We start from the raw sequence: 25718 nt of genomic DNA on the forward strand, positions 1-25718 counted from the left end.
GGTCCTGTCAGTTGGCTCTCACACGAGTGTTTCTCTGGGTGGGGCAGGCTGGCCAGAAGCTTGCCCAGGACCTGTCTCTTGGGTTTGCTTCTTCTTGTTGCTGCTCTTCTCCACCTCTTCCTCCTCTTCTTCCCCTTCCTTTCTTTTCCTCCTCCTTCTCATCCTTGTTTCTCCTTTTTCCTCCTCCTCTTCCTTTTTCCCCTCTCCCTTTCCTCCTTACACCTCCTCTTTGTCCTCCTCCTCCACTTTTAATTATTATCTATTAATTGTACAAAGTAAGCACTTTCATCACACCATGTCTGTACATGTATGTGTATAGTGTACTTTGATCATACTAACACTTAGCCTGCTATGTTTCTATCCCCATTCCCAGTGGTTTCCCGTTCACCTTCCCATGCTAGTCCTCTTCCTTTTCTAAACAGTCATCTCATGGCTTTGAGCATTAATTCCAGATGTGGATGAAAACAGACGAGATTTGTCTTTCTGAGTATGGTTTATTTATCTTAACATGAGGATGGTCTAGTTCCATTTCCCTGCAGATGACATAATTTTGGTCATATATGTTGTGTATGTGTATAAACTTAACTATGTATATATATAGCACATATCTTTGATCCATTTATCTGTTGATGGGCAACTTGGCTCTTCTCTTTCAGAAACTCAGGAACTTCTTTTGATGGTGTCAGTGACTGACTCAGGAGCTCCTGGGAACTAAAAGGGTGCTCTGTCCTGTACAGGGAGCACCGTCCCACTCTTCTGAGGCTGTAGTGACACTGACAGCCAAAAGAACATTACAGATTTGTAAACTCTGTGAACATATAAATAAAAATACTGAAAAAAGTTAGTAAAGCTCAACCAGGAAGAATATGGAAAAAAATGTCTCAAGTATAAGTTGGCTTTCTATCCAGAAAGCAATGCTGATTTAATATCAAAGCAAAACAGTTAACATAGTTTTCCATTTTAATTAATGAAATAAAGAAGGAAAGTAATGAACTATTTGCAACAAATTCAGCAAAACAAATGTGATTGGATGGCATATATTAATAGAAATAAAGAGAAATCATATTTACATTTAACTTTGTACTGATGTTGCAGTTTTAAAACAGAGGTAAAGACCATATCCTGTTGTATACGTCTTTTAGATTTCTTCAAGTTTTTGAGATACCCGGTAATATCTTCATTTTCTAAAAAAATTTGTTTTCTAATATTATGTAACCAGAAGTACATCTCAGGGAGGGAGGACGGGGGAGGCAAAATCAAACAGAAACATTAACAGCAACTCAAGGACGTCTGTCCAGGCTGCATTAACAGCTTTTTGTTGTTAAATATATGAAGTAAACGTGCGTGTTGATGAAGATTCTGTTTTTCTGATTTTGTTTTTCTTTTTGTATTGTGTGTACGGTGTGTGCATGTATGTGTGAACACATTAAGTGCATGTGGAACCCTGAATTTTCTTGTGTGTTCATGTGTGTGTGGGTTAGGGGGTGCACATGTATGTGTAAGTTTGTGTGGAGGCCTGAGGGTTGTGTTGGAGTCATTCTGGATTGTTCTTCCAGCCAAAGCTGGAGCTTTCCGATACGGCTAGTCTTGTTAGATAGCTTGCTTGGGGATCTCGTCTTCAACTTCAGTTTCTGTATGTCATACCCACCAGAATCTATGTGGGTTTTTGGCAGTTTGAATGCCAGTCTTGATTCTTTCGTGGCAACTGCTTTAGCTACTGATCCATTTTCCCAGATTTTTTTGCAGGGGGTGTTGGGGGAGGAAGGTAAAATACAGATGACGACCAGAATGTGTTCTTGCTTTGTAACTTCGGTGTCCACTGAGGATATCACATGCCGGAAAGCTTCCTCAGTATGCACTCAGATATCCACTCTAGTTACCATGTACTCTGCAGTAAGGATGACCTGTGACCGCTCACCACACGCCTCGCTCTAACTCGTACATTGTGGTCTGCGTATGGAAGAGGTGGCAGCAAGCGATCCTCCCCTGTAATATTTGACTGATTGTGCTTTTGTCGCAGATTTTCAAGACTAAAGCAGTGCAGTTGGCCGAGAAGCTCCTTCCTGCCTTTAACACTCCTACTGGGATTCCTTGGGCAATGGTGAACCTGAAAAGGTAAACTCTTATTTGAGCATTGATGCTCCAGATGACTTAGCTGAATTTTGACATTTTTGTTTGTAGAGATTTCTGATTGCCTACTCCCACTATGCTTTCAAGACTTATTTTTCCCTTTGTACGTTTAGAAGAAAATCAAAGCCTTTCCTTATTTTTAAGCTCTGTCCTTTACTTTGAGACAGGTCCCCTGCCTGAACTCCATTCCAGTTGCTAGTACTTGTCTCCAGTTCTGTTCAGTGTTACAGTGTATTAGAAGTATTCAGCCTCCCCCTCACTTCTTACACACTACTTACCTTCTTCTAAGGCAAGGTAGAAGGCAGCATGCCTAGAAATCAAGACAGTCTGTTCCTGATGCCGTGCTAAGGATAAAGGAGCACACAGTTCTGATGTAGGATCCTCATTATAAGGTCTGGTGGGTTCAAGGCTGAGCATGAAGCCTTAAAATAATTATTCTTTGTCATCAATTTCATTCAAAGACACTGATTTTTTTCCTTAGAAATGGATGAAATACTTTCTTTGTATTACTTTACACAAGTCATACAAAAATTGAACAATCCCAAATTTTCATTTTCATTTAAATCATTTATGCTGATTGAAACTCTGGCTGTTCGTGTTTTCACCAGGTCATGTTTGCATTTACAAAACACCTGAAAATATGACTGTTGGTCTCTTACACCCAGATACCTTAGAACAAGTTGGTAGTGTTTCTTTTTCTGTAGGCGTGAACCTGTGACCTTCTAGATTGTATGCCCTTGTTGTAACTATAGTTTGCAAGTCTTTTCTCCTTGTTTCATAACCAGCTGCCTTACTAGGCTGACAATTTCCTTTGCTTTGCTTTAGTACCAGTGTAACTCCTGATAGTTCTCCTGTTGGTCTCTTCCCCTTGGCCTTTGACTTGATAAAGCACAGTTTGGAACTTAAGTTCATTATTACTGTTTTTATTTACCTTATTACCTTTCTAAAACAGCTGCTGTGGGCAGCCCACTTACACAACTGCTTTATTTCAGTATTTCAGTGACACTAAGACAGCAGTGATCTGTCTCCAAATGTTTATTATATCCAGAACTTTCCTTTCATATAAGTCTTTTTAACATTAAAAAAATTATCTGTCTGTATGCATGTGTGCACTTGCATGTATGCATGCATCTGCATGAATATTGTGGAATAGTAATAACATGGTCAGAGGACAGCTTTGTAGGACTTTATTTTCTCCTACCATGTGAGTTCCAGGAATCAAACTGAGGTGGTCAGGCTTGGTGAAAGGAATCTTTATCTATCGAGCCATCTTGCCAACCTTCATTTCTTTTTAATTTTTAAAAGATTTATTTTTAATTCTGTGTGGGGGCATGTGAGTCAGAAAAGCATCATGGTCTGGAACTTCTGGAGCTGGGATAACAGTTGGGAGCCACCTGATGTGGGTGCTGGGAATCCACAGGGCTCTTAAGCCATCCTTCTAGCTAGCCCCTGGCTATTTACTTACTTATTTATTTATTTATTTATTTATTTATTTATTTATTTTCAAGATTTAAGGTTTAATCTGTTGTTCTACTTCAGCTCAAAAAGCTTTATCTTGTCATCCAGAGCTGGTTTGTTGGGATGGACTTTTATACATTTCCTCTTATCTAGGAAGCCGTTAGTTGTACATACATTCTTTTTTCTCTCTCTTCTTTTCTCCTTTTCCTGCTTTTTGATCATTTTATTATTTGATTTAATTTTTATGAGTGTTTTATCTGCATATATGTATGTACACCACATTCATTCTCTGGTGTCCAAGGAGGTCAGAAAAGAACATTGAGCCCCCTGGGACTGGAGTTAAGATGGTTGTGGGCTGCTGTGTGAGAACAACAAATATTCCTAACTTCTGAGCGCCTGAGCTTCTAGACCCACACTGATTGATTGTGTGTGTGTGTGTGTGTGTGTGTGTGTGTGTGTGTGTGTGTGTGTGTGTGTGTGTGTGTGTGTGTGTGTGTGTGTGTGTGTGTTGTGTGTGTTTTGTGTTTTGAGACAGGATTTATGTACTCGTGGCTGTCCTGAAACCTTTGTTGACAAAGCTGGCTGTGAACTGAGTGATCTGCCTGCCTCTGGCCCCTGAGTGCTAGGATTAAAAGGCGTGTGCCACACCACTTGGCTCCTGTTGTGAGTTTTCTGAAAACAGAAAGGTGTACATTTGCATCATGGCTAACTCAGGGTGGGGTGGGGTCCATCCTGATGACTCCTGGCCTGCCTTTGAGGTTACATAGAGTAACAGTGTGGGCAGGCCTTGAGGCTTTGTGGAGTGTGCTGTCTTGGTTAGGCCACAGTCTAGAGAATTACTGTTCTAAAATTGAACCTGTCTTAGCATTAAAAATCTTTTAAAAAGTTTTAAAAAATAATCATTTAAGATAGCATATAATGTATAGGCTTGTTATATAGCATCTTCACATATATGTATCCTGTTTTCTGCATATCCCTCCCACTCCCTCAGTGGCCTCCTGAATGCCACCGTATTGCTCTGGGCTGATTTCCTCCTGCCCTTCCTTAGGTAGTCCCACTTCCGTTCCCATATCGCGTATGTTTTATTACCTCTTCCCTCCTTCCCTAAGATCTCGCTCTCTTCTCCATCCACTTTCTAGTTTTAAGATCTATACTTAGGTTCTACATGTAAGAGAGAATTTTTCCCTCTGAGTTTTGCTTACTTAATTTAATGTGATTTCCAGTTCTATTCATTACCCATAGGTATCACTTTGTTTCATTTATCTTTATGGTTAAAAAAACATTTCACTGTGTCCACGTGCTTCATTTTATTTATCTGTTCATCTGTAGGCTGGTCCTGCTGCTTGGTTCTGTACAGAACACGTCAGCACACGTCTCTGCATATATTGACATGGGTATACACCCAAGCGTTATAACTGGGTCATATGGCAGTTCTGTTTTAGAGTTCTAAAAAAAGTGTGTGTGTTTGGGGTGAGGTGTAAGTATGCACATGTGTGTGCACATGTTACTCTAAGACATTATTTTCCAGGAGCCATTTACCTTCCTGAGAGAGGTAAATCGCTGCCTGAGGCTCAGCGATTCCTCAGCTGGCTGACTAGTAAGCCTCAGGATCCGCCGGCCCTGTTTGCCCAGCATTGCCCTGCCTGTGCGTGCGTAGGGTTTGTTTTTTTTTTTTTTTTTTGTTTTTTTGTTTTTTTTTTTTTTTGTTGCTGTTATTATTTTGGTTTTTTTTTTTTATTTTTTTTTTTTAGTGCAAAAGCAAGAGGTTTATTTTCCAGCCTCAGTCCCTCGAGGAGAGTAAATAGAAGGCGACCCCACATGCTGTGCCTAGTTTTTATGTGTGTTCTGGGCATCAAACTCAAGTCGTCACGCATCATGACATGTACTTTAATATCCTCGGCTCTGTGTTGTTTTATTTCTTCATAGCATCTGCACAATTTCACCTCCCGATCGTGCACCAAGGTTCCCCACATACTCACCACCATTGTCGGCTTGTTCTTTCCTTTTCTCTTTTCTCCTACCACCCCCATATGATAGCAGTTCTATGGGGGGTAAGATATAATTTCAAAGTGGATTCAATTTGCATTTCTCTACTTGCTAAGGATTCTAAATATGTTTTTCAAGTATTTATTGAATATTTGTAATTCTTTCAAGATTTTTTTTGAAAATTGACTTCATTATTAGCAAATTTATTGATTGAATGATTTTCCTCCTCTTTGATGTGTAATTTTTGTAGTCCTTTATATATTTTAGCTATTAATTTCCTGTCTGATATATAGTTAGAAAGGATTTTTTTTTCCCATTCTGTAGGTTATCTGTTCATTCTGGTGATTTCCTTTTGCTATGAAGAAGCCTTTTAATTTCATGTAATCTTATCTGTCAGTTCTTGGGATTATTTTCTATGCTATTGGAGTCATTGTGCATCTCCTGAAGAGTTTCATCTGTGTCTGCCTCTGGAGATTCGACACTTTCATGTCTGTGTTAAGATCTTTGATCCATTTTGAAGTGATTTTTGCATAGAATGAGAGATAAGTATCTAATTTTATTTTTGTTAAAGAGGTTATCCTTCCCTCAGTTTATACTTTTGACACCTTTGTCAAAACTAGCTAACTGAAGCTCGTGGGTGTTTCTGGGCTCTGTTCCCTGGTCCGCGTGCCTGCTTTGGTATCAGCACCATGCTGTTTTGTAGTAGAACTTGAGGTCAGATTTTTATCATCTCCAGCCTTTCTCTTTCTGTCTTAAGAATGCTTCAGCCACTCGGGGATTTTAGTGCTTTTGTGTAAACTTTAGGGTTTGGTTTGCTAGTTCTCTATAAAATGTATTTGGGATGTTTATGGGGAATATGTTAAGTATCTGGATACCATTAGAGAATATATGTATTTCATGATATCAGTTGTACCAGTCTGCGAGCAAGTGGGGTCTTCCCACCTTCTGATGTCTTCTTTAGTTTTTCCCCTGAGTGTCTTAAAGCTTAGACTGTAGTTGTCTGTTACCTTCTTGCTTGGGATTATTCTGGATTATTTCTGAAGGTGTTATAGTTGAGAATTTCCCAATTTTTAAATTAACTTATTATTGTTATGTAGAAAAGCCAGTACATTTTGTGTGTTTACTCTGCACCCTGCTATTTGCCTAAAAGTATTTGTCAGTTATAAATATTGGTAGAGTCTTCAGAATCTTAAATTTAGGGTCATGTTGTATGTAAACAGGGTTCCATGACTTTTTCCTTCCCTGTTTGTGTCCCTGTGGTTTCTTTCCCTGATGAGTTGCTTAGGACTTTGAAAAGTATATATTGAGGTTGGCACCTCTATCTTTCCAGATTTCAGAGGAAATGTTCCTGTCTTCCTGCATTTAGTATCTTGTATATCACCTTTATTATGTTGAGATATGTTCCTTCTATTCTTAGTGTCTTCATGGCTTTTGTCTCGGAGAGACTGAACTTTTCCAAAGGTCGTTTGTGCATTGATGAGGGTTTTGTGTGGCTTGTTTTTAAGTTTATTTATTTGCACTTACGTTTGTTGATTTGAAATGTTTAACCAACTTTTAATTCCTGGAATGACCCCAACTTGATCAGGTCTACTCATATATTTTTAAATTTGATTAGCAAGAAATTTACTTAGGAGATGAGCCTATATTCATTGGGAAGGTAAATCTGTGCTGTTCTTTTCTGTTGTCTTCACCCAGATTTGTTATTCAGGTGATAGTGGCTGCACAGAGTCAGCTCCTTTCCTGACTGTTTTATGTGGCAGTTTGAGGAGCATTGGTGTTAGCTGTTCTTTAAAAGTTTGCTAGAGTTGGGCATTGAACCCATCGAGTATCAGGCATTTCTTAGTCGGGAGGTTTCATTATGCCTTCAGTCTCAGTCGGTATTATGGGTCTGCTTAGGTTGTCTATATCCTCTTGGTGTAATTTTGGTAGGTTATACCTGTCTAAGGATTTATGGTGGGAGGTGATGATGCACACCTGTGATCCCAGTGCTCAAGAGCAGAGGCGGACAGATCTCTGTGGGTTCAAGGACAGCCTGGTCTACACAGGGAAACTGCCTCAAAAACAAAGCAAAAACCCCCAAAACTTATGTATGTTCTACAGATAATTTACTTATTTTATGTTACAAATTTTCAAACTATACTATTTTTATTTGGATTTCCCTAGAGTCTGTAGTAACTTCTTTTTAGTCTTTCATTTTCTTAATTTGAGTCTTCTCCACCCTTGGGTTAGTTTGTCTAGTTGTGTGTGTTCAAAGAACCCTGATGCTCTTGGCCTGAGGCTGGCTGGCCTCTTCCTCTGTGTGATGCTATACAGAGTGCTCTCCTTTAGTATTCTCTGCAGTGCTGGCTTAGTGGTGCTTCTGGTGAAATGTTCTCATTTCCCTATCAACTTTAACATGACTGCCCAGATATAGTTTGGTTCTGAATATATTTCATGTGTTCTGGCTATTGGAATTGCATGTGCTTGCCCTTTGTACATGTATTGGCCATTTTCCATTACAGTTTTAATTTGTTTCTTTGTTTTGTAGTATTAACATCTTTTTTAAAGATTTGTTTATGTAATTATGTAGTTTGTGTACATGAGTGCTCTATCTGCATGTACACCTACTTGACTGAAGAGGACATCAGATCCTCACAGATGGTTGTGAGCCACCGCTTGGTTGCTGGGAATTGAGCTCAGGATTTCTGCTTTAACCACTGAGCCATCTCCAGCCCCTTGAGCATGTCATCTTGAGCATGTCATGGAGAAGTTCTTTGGTCTGTTCCTGTGGATTCCAAAAGCCTCTAATATTTTTTCCTTCTAGATTTTGGAACTCTTCTGCCGTGTGGCTTTCTGCACGGAGTGAGGAATGCCATTTCAGAATCTGGGCTATTGACACACTATGGTTTACACTGTGACGGTGTTCCTATTGGGCATGTGTCCTATTTCCACCACACTGATTTCACCTTGGTCAGTTTCCCTCTTTGCTAACAGTGCCCTCTCCTGGTCATACTTAGTATTTCAGTCTGTGGGCCGTTTGATTCCCTTCACTATTGCCATTTCCCAGAGGGTGACTATCTGGGTGGCTAATGTTTTAGCTGGGATAGCCTTAAAGAGCGCTAACGTGTGGAAGACTACAGTACTGAGTTAGGACAGCCAGAGGAGCTGTCATTGCACCATTGCACTTTAAGGCCTTCTGAGTACAGATGGCCTGCTGGAAGGGATGTAGCTGAGGCTATCTCATCTACCCCTGACTTAGTGTCTGTGTCTGTGGGCAGTAGGTAGACTAGAGAGGTGCATTTACCCCCTGCCTCAGGCTCATGCTGTCCCAGTACAGGATACCTTCCGTTGTTGAGATCTTCTAGCATCCGTGGGTAGGCCTGCCTTTACTTATGTATTTATTTACCTGCCTGACTTGAGCTTCCTGCCACATGCACCATTTGATGTGTCATTGTCTGGTAATCCTGCTTTCTGCAGCTGCCTCCCTAGTCCTTCTCTTTATTCAGAGGCCGTGGCAAGTCAACTTGATTTTTAAGCAATAGTGTCTCTGAAGATGGTATACTGCACTGCCCTTTGGTCATATGGAATACAAAATGAAATTCATCCTCATACTGACCCACCCCTTGGAAGAACTCTTGTCTCATCCAGACTTGAAACTGGGTTTGGGGTTGAGAGTGCTGTAGACTTGTCTTTAGGAGGAACTGGCTGCCTCTGGTCTGGCTCACCTCTAGAGGGTGGCTCGTGTTTTTCTTTCCCTCCAAACACCAGGACCGGGGCTCTTGTCTCACTTCTGACCTGGGCCTGACTATCTTACCTTGCTTGTCTCTTTCATTGGCACAGCTTTTGGGTGTTTTGTTGATTCTGAAGCTCTTCCTTCCATCTTTCTTCTTTAGAAGAGAATCTGCCTCCCCTTCTCTAGATCTCCCCTTTAGATCTCTCTCTCTCTCTCTCTCTCTCTCTCTCTCTCACACACACACACACACACACACACACACACACACACACAAACTCTTACAAAGGGACAGCTTTGGAAATCTTTAAATAAATGTTTAAAGGATATTTTCAGTTCATGTAAATTCTAGGTTTATGTTTGCTCCCCTTTGAAGAGGTTGTTTCTATCTTGTTTGAGTTGTTATTGTGTATCCCTTGATTTTTTCCTCTGACTTTGCCCTTCATATTTGCTATTTAGCCGTTTTAAGATGTGAAAAAAATGCCCCAATATCATTTTTCCTGACTTTTGATTTCCTTCTGAAGCTCAAATTAATTACACTCACAAGCCGTCCTACAAGCCCCAGAGTTATTTTTCTTTTGTTTGATAATTCATTTCCCCACCTGTCTTCATATATTTCCTTTTATGTAGTTTCTGAATTTCTTAGGCTCTCTAAAATAATGTATATTTATTTTCTTAACTGAAAATACCGATAGAAAACATGGTAGATCTTTTAATTAATTTATTTAGGAACTAAAAGACTCCAAATATAACACAGTGCTTGAAAGTTGTGCAGCCTTTATTAAACCATTTTTCCCCCATTTTTAATTTTTATGTATTTTTAATTGGGGATAGATATTTTTCACACAATATTATTTTGTATGGTATCCGCTCTCCCTCCTCCTCCTCCTAGTTCTTCCCCACATCGCCTTCTGTCTTAATCCACCCCAATTCTGTCTCTTCTTAGAAAACAAACTGGCATCTAAGGGATAATAATAAAATACAATAAGATAAAACAAAAACCAACAAATTGGAATATGACAAAATAACCAAGCAAGAAAAAGATCCAAAGAAAAAACACAAGACATGCACAGTTGAGAGCCAAGCATGAAGCTCAAAAGACACAAGACTGAAAGCCATACTATACATGTAAAGAGCCTATAAGGCAAAACAAAAAGTGCCCTGATGTCACATTATGAGACAAAGTACCTCCAAAGATCCCATTGAGTTTGTTTTGTCTTGGCCATCTTGGCTGGGCATGGGCCTACCCTTAAAAGTGGTTTGTTTCCCAGTGAGTGAGACTCCCTTGGAGAACACTCATTTTTTATTTCAGATGGCTATTGATTAGAGAGAGAGTCTTGGTGGAGGCATGTGTCAGCTTTCAGCTCTAGGACCCCATCTGGTGCAGACCCATGCAGGCTCTGTGCATGCTGCCACAGTCTCTATGAGTTCATATGTGTGCATCCTGTTGAGTCTGGAAGGCTTTGTTTTTGTCCCCTCTGGCTCTTATGTTCTCTTCTCCCTCTTCAAAGAGTTCTGCCCTGAGGAGAGGGATTTGCTGAGGGACATTTTTTTGGGCCTGAGTGTTCCTCAGTCTTTCACTCTCTGCATGTTGTCTGTCTCTGGGTCTCTGTATTTATTCATATCTGCTGCAGGATAGAAGCTGCTCTGATAATGGTTGAGCAAGGCACACGGATCTATGAGTATAGCAGAATGCCATTTGGAGTCACTGTATTGCTCTGTTCCTTTAGCAGGACAGTAGTATTTGCTTTTTCCCTAGGTCCCTGGCCTATCTAATCTCAGGTTCTTGGTTACCAAAACAGAATTGGGTATGGGTTTTATCTCATGGAGTAGGCCTTAGTTAATGAAATATTGGTTGGTTACTCCCCTAATCTTTATGCCACTATTGCACCAGCGTGCCTTGCAGACAGGTTATCATTATATAGCAAAGAGTTTGTAGCTGGGTTGCTGGTATTTCTTCCCTGGTTGTGTTCGGCATTCCTCCTGTACTCTGTAGACTAGTTTATGTAAGCTAGTTCATAGGAACAAAGGCGCTAGGTAGGTACCAGCTTGACTTCTTCATGTTCAATGAGTTGTGTAGAAGTCATCTTCAGCAATAGAATAGGGCCTTACTTCAGTTTGTGGAGAGCCATCCTATCAATAGTCTGGGTTGTTTAAGGGTGACACCTAGGTCAAGAACTCGGGCAGCTTTTGGTGATAAGAGATGTTCAGTTGGGGTTTCGTCTTCCCTGTCATTTAATGACTTCATTTAGACCACCTTCATATATGTGTATATTTTAGGATGCTTCTATTGTATTAGAGTTCCATTTAACCCCTCAAGTAGCCATTAGTTTTAGCTGTCCCTTCCTGTATTCCCTCCCTACCTCCCTCTTTCCCTTCTTCTCTCCTCCTCCCTGTTTGAGCCTCCCTTTCTGTGCCCCCATATTCGTCCATAACTATTTGCTCTTCCTAGGGATATCAATCCCTCCTTGCTGGTCCCCTATTCTCTACCTAACCTCTGTGGTTATATGGGTTTTTAGCATGTTTATCTTTGACGTAAATGCTAATACCCACATATAAGCAATTGCATACACATTTGTCTCTCTGGATATGAGTTACCTCACTCAGGATGGCTTTTTTTTCCTAGTTGCATTTACCTTTGAATTTCATGATTTCACTTTAAGAAAAAAAGAACAGTTGAGTAATGTTCCATGATGTGAGTGTACCACATTTTCTTTACGTATTGATCCATTAAGGATCATATAGCTTGTTTCCAAATTCTGGAATAACCTGATGAATGAACAGTAAATGAACTCGGCTGAGGAAGTGTCTCTAGTATTTCTTAGTCTTGAGGTAGATCAATTACCATCTTTTTGTTTGCTTGCTTGTTTAAGATTTATTTATTTTATCTGAATACACTGTTGATCTCTTATAACACGCCAAAAGAGGGCATCGGATCCCATTACAGATGGTTGTGAGTCACCATGTGGTTGCTGGGAATCGAACCCAGGACCTCTGGAAGAGCGGTCAGTGCTCTTAACCGCTGAGCCACCTCTCCAATTACCATCTTTTGAGGAACCACCATATTGATTTCTATATTGTATGTGTACGTTTGCACTCCCACCAGCAATGGATGAGTGTTCCCTTTATATCCTTGCCAGTAAGAGCTGCCATTTTATTGATCTTGCCCATTCTGATGGGTGTAAATGAAATCTCAGTGTAGTTTTGACTTTTATTTCCCTGATGACTAAGGATGTTGAACATTTATTCAAGAGCTGGTCAGTCTTTTGAAATTTCCCTTTGGAGAATTTTCTGTTTAGATCTGTACCCAATTTTTTAATTGGGTTGCATTCTTGGTGTCTAGTATTTTTGAGTTCTTTATATATTTTGGATATTAGTCCTTTATTAGATGTGTAGTTGGTAAAGATCTTTTCCCATTTTGGGGTTGCCACTTTGTTCGAATGATAGTGTCCTTTGCATACAGACGCTTTTCAATTTCATGAGATTGCATTTATTACTTGTTAACCTTAGTGCCTGTGGCATCAGCGTTCTGTTCAGAAGGTTTTCCCTGTGACAATGAGTTCAAGACTTAGAGATTGTTGTCTTTACGCAGGTGAAGGCAGGCACAAGATAAGGCAAGGCCTGTGATTAGGCAGCGAAAAAATGAGGCGGGCACAGAATTTTGAAGAGAGGAGAGAGAGAGAAGAAAGAGAAGACCCTAGATGGAGGCAGAGAAGGATGACCCAGATCCATGTGGCCTTAAATGGCCATAGGTAGTTATGAATATTTCATAAGGGCTGGATTTTTATAGGACAGTTTGTCTTATCTAGGTGGGCAGTTTATATCATTATCAATTGGTTGTGAGTATATTGTGTAAACATTTTGTGGAGTTTGAATTTACTGATATTAATCTGATCGTTAACTTACAAATTTATTGAGTTTTGATTTTAGCCGATTACTGGAGTTGTGACTGTAACCACAGGGGCAGATGCTGGGAACGTGAGCAGTGTGCAGCAAGGTGAGACAGGCGGTCTCTGTATGGAACTGGCGTGGGGGCGACCCGCCTCGGAAACTAGAAGGATGGCAAGGTTGCTGCCAAGCTCAGAGAGTAGTCAGCAGCAGCATAGAGGGGATGGGAGCTTGGCGAGTTGGGTCGAGACACTTTGCTGATTGAGACGAAAATACCCCACATATGCCATGTGGCCCACCAGAGCTAGCACTGGTGTGGGTTGGTAGATTTTTTTTTTAAATATTTGCCGATAAAAGACTATTCCCTACTTTCTCTTCTATGAGATTCAATGTATCTGGCCTTTTATTGAGGAGGTCTGGTCTTTGATTCATTTGAAGTTGAGTATTATGCAGGATTATAAGTATGGATCTATTCGCATTCTTCTACATGCAGTCATTTAGTTTGACAGTCCTATTTGTCGAAGATGTTATTTGCCACCTTGTATTTTTTGGCTTTATTTAAAAAAAAGAAAATCGGGTTTTTGTGTTTAGGCTTATTTCTGTATCATTGATCAATGTATTTGCTAAAACAACAATTTAATGAGTTAGAAACACCTCATTATACCAACAACAAGACACTGTTTAGCTGTAAGTAGTAACAATAGGAATGAGGAATAAAAAATAATAGATTATAGGCAAAATTATAGTTTTATATCATATTAACACCTAATTTAAAGATAAAATGCAATTATTTAAAAAGTAATGCATAACTGGTTAGATTAAGGTGAGAAACACGTTTGGATTTGAGGTCATTGTTAGAAGAGTCACACAAGAGGAAGAGCTCAGTCTGCCACAGAGAAGGCACAGCCAGTTTCTAACTGAACAACTGCGCCATCAGAAGGGCATTCCTAGCCATCACAAGGACATCAACCATGTCTTAAAGGATGAGAAGGAAACTCAGTTATTAGCAACAGACTGCCTTACTAGCCAGAATCCACTGAAAATTACTAGACACGCTGTGAAACAGGAGGATGTTACATCATCAGGAGTGAAATCTGTCAGGAGAGAAGCAGCAGAGAAATAGTAATAGAGATGACCTCTAAGGCCTTGGACAGGTTTTGTAAGCGTGCTGAAGTACTTAGAGGGAAGTGTCAGCCATGAGAAGAGTGACGTATAAAAGGACCAAAATGCAGCTTCTAGAGCTAAATACATATGAGGCAAATTCACTTGACAAACTTAACAGTTCTTACCACATCTTGAAGATCTGTGAGTTTGAAAGTAAAGCACTAGAAATCACTCAAATAAAATCATGGAAAATAAAAACTAAAAGGCACAGGCAGGTATGAGGAAGAAAGTTCGTAGTGGTCTCTTGGGCAGGATCATATGGTTCAGTGCACGCATGGGGAGCAAGGGGTTGGGGGTGGGAGCCTGGGAGGAGGAACAGAGGCAGATATTCTGGTTCAGAGAAATAATGTCTAAAACCTTACCATATTTGATAAATTCACAGATCCTGGTATTTCATGAAACTTGGCAAGAGACATAATTTGTCAGAAAAAAAATCGATATTTAAAAAGTGCCTTGTCTCTTCCATTTTCTTCCTTTTCCCACCCTACTTCATGAGATTCAGAGTTATAGACAATTAAAAAGCTTTGAGAATTTGTTTCTAGCAATCCTCTGTTCCTAGAAAAAAATTTAGTGATATCAATAGAAAAGACAGACCTATACCAAGAAATTAAGAACAGTGAAAATGTATTTTATAAAAGGGGTATTTTTCTGTTCCTTTAATTACTATTTTTACAAATTTTTTCCTAAGTTTTATTTTTCTCACAAAATTAACTATTCAAAGCAGAAACAGTAACTTGTAGAGTGGGAAAAGCATGTGGAGGGAAACACAGTCACAGCAGCACAAGCTCTGGTGTGCAGATGGGAGGTACAGGTGCTTCTAAGTGTATGGCGAGGTGACGTCTCAGAGAACCGAAAGTAGCCTATGCAACCACATTGGTGAACAGCATAATACAGTGTGCATTGTTTACCCTTGCGGCTGTGTAGCTGGTTGAGAAGTAGCGTGCTGCTACTCCCCGAATCCTGAGGCTATGTGACCACATACCCTTAGTGCAGGAAAAGGTTAGAACTCAAAAATGAAGTCTGGTTTGACTGAATTCTTTTATACTCAAAAGTCAAAAGCCTCATGAATTGAACTCTCAGAAATCATGAACTGTCTGTACATGTCAGTGTTCTCACATTATATATGAAGTGATATATGGTAATATGTACCATATAAATTAATGATATATGTTATCATCTCTAGGGCATCATAGTTAGAATAAGTTAATAGAGACAGTACTGGAATATTAAAATAGCAATATAGCTATTTTTACAATGTCAATTTTACCATCTCACAAGCATGGAAGATTTTTCCATTTTGTAGTATTTTTGGTTTCTACAGTATTGTAAAATTATCATTGGAGGATTTATTTACTTTCTGTTTGGTTTATTCTAGTTTTTTTTTTTCTTTTAAAAAGGTGATTGGCTTATGGTATTCTCTTGATTTTCTTTTCATGTTACATATATTAGAAAGCTCCTGATTTTTGCATGTTAATTTTGTATCCAGCTATTTTGCTGGGTATGTTTGTCAGTTCTGAGAGTCGTGTAGTGGAGTCATTAGCTCTTGTGTATAGGATCGTCTTGTCTGCAAACAGGGTAACTTGACTTCTTTTGTTTCTGTTTAGTTCTCTTATTTCTCTCATCGCATTTCTCTAACCAAGCTGTCAGGCATAGGAGGAGAAAGCAGATATCCTTGTCTCACTCCTTATTTAGCGGAAATGCTTTCTTTGTTTGTTTAATTGTAACATTGTTTGTTGGTTCGTTGTAATAGCCTTTATTATTGGATTCTGTTAAGTACCCTTTCTGCGTTGAGATGATCGTGTTGCACATATCCTTAAGACTATTATATAGTTTGGCTTTATTGATTTGCATATGCTCAATTATTCTTTTATTCTTAGAATAAAACCCATTTTGGTTAGCATGAGGTAAAATCTCTGTGTGCGGACCTTGAGGATACTTCCATATTTTGCCTCAATTATGCTGTTCTCTTCTTAATCAGAGCTGATTTTTCAGCTCCAGCTGACTAGAACCACTACTTATTAATACAAAATGGTATATTAAGAACCCTGTTAGACTCTTCTCTCAAAAACTTCAAGTCAGCACTCCATCATGTATACTGCTCTCAGCTTTCTCACCCAAGTTCCTTTGGTGGCTAGTTAAGCTTTGAACACTATAGCCCAAAATAACAAAATCTTCCCACAATTTCATCAAAGTGTGGTCAGGTCTGTCAGCAGTATCCCACAATGCTGGTGCCACTTTCTGTTTTAGTTAGGGTCTCTACTGTTATGATAAAATATCATGACCAAGTACCTTGGAGAAGAAAGAGTTAATTTTTAAAAAAAGTTTATAGTTGTAATCAACCACTACAGGGAATCAAGGCTCAAGGCAAAAACTTAGTGGCAGGAACTGGTGAAGAGGCCATGGGGGAGTGCTGCTCATTGGCTTACTCCTCATGGTTTTCTCTGCCTATTTTGCCCAGGGGTGGAACCACCAACAGTGAGCCAGGTCCTCCCATATCAGTTAAGACTTGCCGACAGGTCAGACTTATGAAGGCATTTTCTCTGATGTCGAGGTTTGTGTCAACTTGACAAACAGCAACTAGAGCATCTCTTTTGTCAGATTTTAGTAAGACCGTATCTGCTTACGCTCTAGTTCCCTTTCCTTAGACAGTCCTTTCCTTTCACCTTAAGGCTGCTGTGTCTTTGCTAGTAAGGGGTGTTTCTTGCAGGCAGCAGAGAGATGAGTACTGCTGTAAATACAGTTGCTAGCATTCGTCTTCTGAGACGTGAGAACAGCATGCAGAGGTGGTGTTGAAGGTGTGTGTTGTTGCAGGCATTTCGCTGTTTTTGCCTTGTCTGCCGTTCTTCAGCGGCCTCATTGATGTGTTTACTTTTATTTTACTTCAAAAATGTTTACTTCCTTTTAAAATAATTTAAAAATACTTATTTTTATCTCATGTGTAGAAGTATTTTGTCTGTGTTTCTAAATGTGTACCACATGTACCTGGTGCCCACAAGGCCAGAAGATGTATCGAATCACCCAGAACTGAAATGTTAGGTCGTCGTGAGCTGCCACATGGGTGCTGAGAGTCAAACCTGGCTCCTGCCGAGCCATCTCTCCAGCCCCAATTAAAACATTTTAATTAGTGTGCGGTGAATTAGTTCTGCTTAAAACTATTGCTAAAATAAAATTATTTTAGGAAAGTTAAGGAAACATATATTTAATCCACATTCGAAATTACTAATATCCTCTCTTCATTCTTGTCTGAGTTTGAAAAATATTGTATGTATAATTGTTTCAGAACAAATGATGTATATTTGTACTTTAAACATTTTGCATATTATGGCATATAATTTTTTCAGACCTCGCATTCTCATGATGTAGAAACATCTGAGTGAAATCTGTGCTTCATAAAATGCTTATTTCTATTGATCAGGTTTCTGAGTTTAAGCTGTACACCGTGTGAGTGCTTTCATTTATTTAATTTCTTGGGGTTTGATGGGACAAATATGAACATCAGTTGTTGTCAACCTTTGTTCTTAAAATTGCAATTCACTGGAAGCTTTGTTCTTTAACTAAATAGATTAACGATTTTGTTTGGACTTCGAGGAAAATACAAACTGTAGGTGATCCATTATCAAACAATTCAAATAATTACAGGACCCTTAAATTGATTACTGTGTAATCATCCAAAGTTTGCCAAACATTTCTGTTTCTTATTGCTAATGTTTATCTTAGCAAAGAGAGACGTCTTTTTGTTTTTAATTGTTTGTTTTTAATATTCACTGCACATTTTTCTTACTCATATAAAAGCATTTTAATGTCTCCCTTTGATTAGTTGAAAAGTGTGACATTTGTAGGAGAAATCGTGGTGGTAATAGTTTGGAGCAGCTAATCTTTTAAATTGGGTTAGGCTTTAGTAGTTTTATTCTTTGGCATTTTCTTTTAAGTTAGAATATATAGGAGTCAAATTTTATATTTTAGAATGATGTTTATGAAATAACAAAAACTTGTATAGAATTTGGTCTTTTGAAAATTATTTGCATTGCTTTGAATGATGTTTTCTTTTGCTGCTTTTAGCTGGTAACTTTTCTCATGATAAACGGTGGACTGTTAGACTTGCCGAGGTTTCATTTGTAGAGGATAACACAATCACTAGTTAGCTGAAATTTAGCTGATCTCTAAATCTTAACACTTTACTTTAAAATGTATGCTGCCATTCTTAATTTGTCTTGTGTCCTGTCACACTAAAATATAAATTCTGAAAATTTAGCATGGTCTTATAGCATCCTTGCATGGCGTGGGTGATAGCAGCTCTCTAATTGCATCCTCTAGCGTTGACTTTCTAAACTCCAGCTACTGTCTGTCACCTTTGTTTCCCTCCAGGCCATTGCATCTGCTGCTTTTTTTATTGGGAATTTCTCCTTGGAGGTCTATTTATCAGAGACTCCTCTGCGATCAGGACTCAGAAACACTTTGTCTGATCATAATACAGAAAGGGCCTCTTTTCTGATGAGTTTGCTGTCCTTAGCATTCAGGGTTCTATTTCTCAACTCGGTGTTCTTTATAGTAGTCTTCACCATTTCAGTGGTCGCATTTGTTACAAGAGCAGGAATATTATATGTCATGTTTATTGATGTCTGTCCTGCAGCATAGCAAGTTCTTACTATTTGTGAAAATAAGTGTCTTTCTTACATATTACTATATCCGCATTCCTTTTTTTGATTCTCTCTTGTAGCTATAAAAGAAAAAAATGATAGTGGTATTTGCCTCTGATAATTTCTCTGAGAAAATAGAATTATATAATGAAGGAGCTATAAAAGTTAGTGCTATGTATGTCCAGATGTAAATTTTAGTGTGCTCTTAACCTAGATCATTAACGTATAGTATATTAAATTGACAGCATTCAACATCAGAATAATATGCAAGCATATAAGAGAACCATTTATTACATAGAATTCTCCCCAGCTATTAAAACCAATGAGAAAGCTGCTGTTATGAAGTGATATGGAGGACCAATGAGGCCCATATTTCAGGAATACAGTGCCTGGTCAGAGCACTTACTCAGTGCATTTCGCTTACGCTTTGCCTATAAGAGGTAGACAACAAATGAATGCATTTCTGTGTATTTATGAAAATTCTATGTGTGTAAAAAGCGATTATAGAGTCAAGTGATGATGTAAAGCAATGAGAATAGATAAAGTATATTTGATGCTTAATTTTTATGTTGTCTTGATTTTTAAAACCTGACTGTATTATTGATTTAAAATTTTTAATAAACAAAAATTAAGATAAACTATTATGTTAGATGTAGTGATTTCTAAGATCTATTTAAGATGCTCATGTTTTTCTTTCCCTAATCCTGTCTCTTTCTATCCCCTTATTTCTCAGTGGAGTAGGTCGGAACTGGGGCTGGGCATCTGCAGGCAGCAGCATCCTGGCTGAATTTGGCACCCTGCACATGGAGTTCGTGCACCTCAGCTACTTGACTGGTGACCTGACTTACTATAATAAGGTTTGTCTCAGAACTCTTTCTGTTTGGTATAAAGGACTTACAAGTTGGCCAAAAGATGTCATAGGTTTTCAGGGCTTTGGTTTTATTGCTTATTTTCCTCTTTCACTTATTTTGCCTTTTAAATTTCTTTTTACTTAGAGCATATTTAAAGTATTTATTGAGAAGTTATAACCACTATTTTTATTTATTCTATTCCCATTTCCAATCATGGTTCTGAACTCTGTAGCTAGCATGCTAAGACAAAACAAAATTTAAAAAGTTTAATAATTGTAAAGGAAGAGAGGAAATAATGTTTGTTTACAGAGTTTGAGATTATTCTGCTGTATATTTTAAGACAGTCTTAAAGGCTTTTTGTGGGTTTCATTTTTGAAAGGAAGGTTTGCTTTTTCATTTTCTTTTTGATGAAGTGGATCTTAGCCCAGCGTCTTGCAAATGCTGACCGTTGGCTCTGCTACTAGGCTATAGCAGAATGTTAGAACCTGACTATTTAAATACAAATAACTGCTGTGAACACAGCTCTCAGCTCAAAAGAAGTTAGAAATGCTTATTTCAGAGCCGAATCTGAGCAGCATATCCACCCTCCCTCCCCACCCCAGAACAGATTCAGGTTACTGTCATTTCAACACAGTAATAGATTCATAGAATTTTATAATAAAGTCACAAGTGAAGACCCATGTTAAAATATATTGGTGGAAACATCAGCTGTATGAGTTACAGCAAAGTATGTCTCTTTGTGGGTCTCAGATGCTAATTGATAATATTCTTAGCCTTTGGACTGATAGAAGCCAGGGGTCTCTTAGGACATCTCAAGAGGACCTAATAATCACAAGGAATTAGGTTACATAGAGGTAGGCAAGGAGAGGCAATTAAGAGGGGTAAATATACTTTAAGATAGTTTAGTTTTGAACCCAAAATATTCCAACAGTTTATAATTATGATATTTTAACTAGTTAATAGTGCTTTAGTACCTTTAACATGGACATGACGGCTTCTTTTTCTTAAGTTCATACTATAAACAAACGTTTAAATTGCAGAGGTATAGAATGTAAATGTAGACGTAAAATCTTTAGAGGTTTGTTTATATCAACTGCAGAAAGTAAGAAAGTATCATTTTATAAGAAGAATCTTTATGTGGTAGGAACAGAACCTTGTGTTTACCACACACTTAACATCTGTGGAGGTAAGTAAGAAAGTATCATTTTATAAGAAGAATCTTTATGTGGTAGGAACAGAACCTTGTGTTTACCACACACTTAACATCTGTGGAGGTAAGTTCATGGTAGGGCCAGGGTGGCAGCTGGTGGCGAGTACTTTTTGGACTAGAAGGAAGTAGTGTGCCAAGAAGCTAGGAAAGTATGCTTGCCACAGTCCCACAGGAAGTTAGTCTGTCTGCCTACTTGAGTGAGGGAAGGAGTGACAGATGTCTCTGTCACAGGCAGCTCTAGGTTTCCAGTCTCAGTTGGCCAGGCTGAGCAAAGGCTGGCAGTCATGCTCATAGCTCTGTCCAATCTCAGTCTTTTTGTCAAAACTTTCTGGTGAGCACTTGGGTCAGGAAAACAGATGAGACTTAGTGTGGTGGTGTAGCCTCATGCCAACATTCACAAGGCTAAGGCAAACGAGTTGTTAGTGCCAGTCTGCACAGAGTCCTCCTCCTCCCAAAAAGGGAGAAAGAAAGTGATGATGAAAAATTCATCCAAAAAGAGTAAGTCCAGAACTTGTAGAGATTTATCAAAACAAAAGAAGGGAAGGGCTCCATGGTACACCAGACAGATACCACCATAAGAAAAGCAGGGACCCCCATGCCAAGTTTTGTAGAATAAGAATACAAGCTGGTCCTACAGTAAGAAGTGCTGAGTACCAGAGCAGAAGAAAGCATTACCACCAACAAGAAGGCCAAAGTGGAAACAACACAGGGAAAGAGGGAGCTTGCAATGGGAAGGACTTTTCTAAGACCTGCAGACAGAGCTGCAGAATGCTGATAGCGGCACTGGAGCAAACACACTGAGGAAGGAGAGAATGTGCATAATTATACACAATCTCAGATGCAGGGAGCCAGTTTTCCCATCTTTTCTGATGTCATCTAGAAGTGTCTAAATGTGGTGTGTGGAGTCATTCCCATGGCAGTCAGGCATGATGGCGGCCTCACAGAGGAGGGAAGCAAGGAGCTTAAGTAACGGTCTTAAACTTCTTCCCAAAGCACCATGCCAACCCAGCCACAGAACAGGTGATGAGAGTTCCTGTGTTTAAAGTGATCGGTGTGCTCAGCTCTAGAAAGCTTCCTCACATGTGTATGCCTGTGAGAAAGAGAGTGTGTTCTAAGCCACTTAGAGCATCGAGGTCATCACGCATGTGTCAGGACAGCATGGATACATTACCTACTCAAAATCTGAGCGATCAAATTTTAGTATGAGTAACTTTTCAGAAGACTAAGAATGTAGGAAATAGAACACCTTTCCCTCGGCACTGCTACTGTCCCATCTGAAGGTCATGATCAGAGCTGACCAATCTGCAGACAGATGGAAGTCAGGGCTTTGGGAAGTCCCCAGCCTCTTAATGTAGTTTGTGATTTTTTTGTTTTTCTCCCTTAACTTCAAGGAGATCTTTAAGAATTCAGGGAATATTTTATTGGGAGAACATTTAAAGCCCAACAGTTTGATTTTTTTTTTTTTACTTCATTTACTTCATCACTTATTAAATTGAATACTTTTCATAGAAAGTTTTGATTCCATTTCTCTGGTTACTTTTATTCTTATATTTGAATATCTACAGGGATACATCTGGATTATATGCTGATGCTTGTGGTGGCTAAGTGTGTGTAGACTGAGGATTTAAACTGTTTTATGAGCTCTTTTATTTGCTACTTCTATTATTGTTGAGTTTTAGATAATGACATCCATTAGTAAAACGAATGCATCATTTAAGGAGCAGAAGCCCTTCCTGACCAGCACACATGACAGTAGAAAGTGGGTGTGGGTTCCCAGTGGGGAACCACAGCCTGCAGGCTATTGGAAAGCTCGATGACACCTGGTTTTACTAATTACATTCTTAATTCACTTTGATTAGGTCATGCACATCCGGAAACTACTACAGAAAATGGAACGCCCAAATGGTCTTTATCCAAATTATTTAAACCCGAGAACAGGGCGCTGGGGTCAGTGTAAGTATTTCAAGTGCAATTGCTGACTTGTTAAGATGGTTATTAAAGTCTTTGCTTGATAAGGTGGAAGGTGAGTCATTTGGAATTAAAACTCCAAACATAGGCCTGACCGGCTAGTTACCTGGTAATGCTGCTGCTGCCGTCCATGGGTTTCTGATCTCCTTTGGTGACTTGAGTTTCTGCTCGTTAAAAGGAAGTATCGCTAAGGCGTCTCACAAGAGTATTTTCTTTCTGTACCTGGAAGGACTTTGCTGAAGTGCGGGCTGCAGTTTGAGGGATAATGCATAGTAATTATTCATATAATGCATAGTAATTATTCATATCTTCCTGTAAATAAAAGCACTGCCTGAGATGAGTATTTGTGTTTGCGGATTTCAGAACAGACAGAACTGTGAGTTTTAGGAAGGGGGACAATTGCCATTGGACGGACTTTGTTAGGCAAACATTTAAGAAAAGTTACCATGCATCTGTTCTTCACTAGCTGGTGTCTGAGACTAAAGATGGAGTAGGTAGGCTTTGGTCTGGTTTTATGGAGCTCCCAGGCTAGCAGGGTAGGGGGCATTCAGAGCAGTTGGCATATAGTGTGATAAATGTAGTAGAGAGGTGTTCTGGTTAAGGTGAAACTGCAGGAATAATTAATCCGCCCAGTGGAAAGATGCCTTATTGGCAGAGTTAACAGTGTAAGAGCTTAGAATTCATCTTTGAAGGTATTTGGTTTCAAATGGTAATTGTTTGTGTGGAAATGTTGAACTTATAATTTTAGTAATTATGGTTTTCACAAATGCTATTCTCTTTTTAAAAGTAAAGACACTAAGATAAATGTGAGTAAGAGCCTTGTCAGCCTCCATACCGGGAGCCGGAAGGTTGGCCAGGGACCGTCCTGTAGGCACCTTTTCTGGAAGTCACTCGTAAACCCATTTTTCTCATGTATTTTCCTCTCCATTAGTTTGTGGAGTTCACTTTTCTCTTTATTTTGAAGGAAATATTAAAGCCAATGCTCATAAAAAGCAAAAGGTTGATAGCTGTATTTGTAAAACAAGAGTTTACTTTTCTTCTGTTGTAGGTGAGAGACTGGATTGGATGCCTACTTAGTAATTTTGATGAATCAGATTGTAAAATTTACCCTCTTAAATATTAAGCTTTGGAATCTCAAATGTGGGAAATTGTGCTCAGTTTCTCCAGGATCTCAATGTGTGTGTGTATGTATGTGTGTGTGTGTGTGTGTGTGTGTGTGTGTGTGTGTGTGTGTGTGTGTGTGTGTGTGTGTGTGTGTGTGTGTGTGTATATATATATATATATATATATATGGGATAATTGTATAAATGTCTTAAGATGAAAAACAAAAAGCTAAACAGAGGTTGCATGTGTAAGCAGAAGCTCTTCTTACAATGTACAATGTGAAGCCAGAAACATAAGATGTCAGACTAATCATATAAAGAGTAATCCACATTCTATAATAATTAAAACGCAAATTTTATAGTAAGATACATTTGAACATATTTAGAAAGTAGTTTTCATATTCTTTCTATATTATGATGTCTTATAAGATCATAAGAAATAGATGCTCACTTAAAGATTGCTGATGTAAGAAAACAGAACCTAATTCAGAAAGCAAAACACAGATGATGAATAAGCCAGTACTGTTTAGATCTATAGGTGTTGTGCCTAGTATTTGTAGACTGTCTCTGTAGACCGCTACCTAGAGGCCCTTCCATTCACCGTGCCCATGGTCAGGTCAGTGTACTTTAAACAGAGACACAGTTCTTTGACTATTAGTTTGGTAAAGCAAATCGCAAATCCTGTATACCCAGTGTTTTGAAGAGTGTTATTTTTATGCCTTCTGAATCTAGCAATTACCTGATTTATTTCTGGGAAATTTTAAGAGCTACAAAGTTTATTTGCTGAACTGAGGAATTATTTACAGTTGCAATAATTTTGAAACATTCTAAGTTTTTATCCAACAGAACTTTCTGTAATTATAGAACGTGAGCATAGTCATTAGACAAGTGATAGGTAGTTGATGGGCACTTGAAACATTCCTGTTAAACTTACGGATCTGTGCTTTGAACTTTATTGTTTTAATAGGGCTTTCTTTTAGATTTATGCCCGAGCACGGTGTCTTCCCTCCTACATCCTTGATCTCTCCTTCAGCAATTATTGCTACATTTATATGCATTTATACACACACACACACACACACACACACAGAGTTAATGTGTGTGCCCCCATTTAGCTTTGTTTGTATGTACATGTGACTAGGGCTGACAACTTGAGATTGTCCAGCCCTGGTAGAAGCTCATCTCTGGAAGGGACTGACTCCACACTCCTGGGTAGGGGTGGGACCACATGTAATTTCTTCTGTCTGGATTGGCAGGTCTACTGGTGGAGTCTTTGTCCTGACTGTGAAAGTTTATGGACACATTTTCTCTATCGTGTTGAGAGGATATTATCTAACAGCAGATGTCCCAGGCCTCTGGTTTCCCAGTCTTTTCACCCCCTTTCCCACGGTTTTCCCAGAGCCCTAGTGGGAGGGGTTGTGTTATATCAGTTGGGCTTAGACACCCCATTGTCACTTATTCTCTGCAGTTTGACCAGTTGTAGATCTCTGTAATAGTCTCTTATCTGTTGCAAAATGAATCTTTTGATGAGTAATGAAAGGTACACTTTTTTTGTGGATGTAAGATGAGTATTTAAAAAAGCAAACAAAGAGAAATTACATTGCTTTGGGAACC

At 39.0% G+C, this 25718-nt stretch overlaps 1 protein-coding gene across 1 annotated transcript in view; it reads left to right on the plus strand.

Moving 5' to 3' along the window:
* The window catches only part of Man1a2 (mannosidase alpha class 1A member 2), a 146118-nt gene that overhangs the window by 66008 nt on the left and 54392 nt on the right, over window positions 1–25718 (plus strand). The window contains exons 6-8 of the mRNA XM_032897628.1: window positions 2021–2115; window positions 19706–19829; window positions 22893–22986. Of these exons, the coding sequence (XP_032753519.1) occupies window positions 2021–2115; window positions 19706–19829; window positions 22893–22986 (313 nt within the window). The remainder of the gene's footprint in view (window positions 1–2020; window positions 2116–19705; window positions 19830–22892; window positions 22987–25718) is intronic.

Source organism: Rattus rattus, chromosome 3, assembly GCF_011064425.1.
Source record: "Rattus rattus isolate New Zealand chromosome 3, Rrattus_CSIRO_v1, whole genome shotgun sequence".
NCBI classification, from domain to species: Eukaryota; Metazoa; Chordata; class Mammalia; order Rodentia; family Muridae; genus Rattus; species Rattus rattus.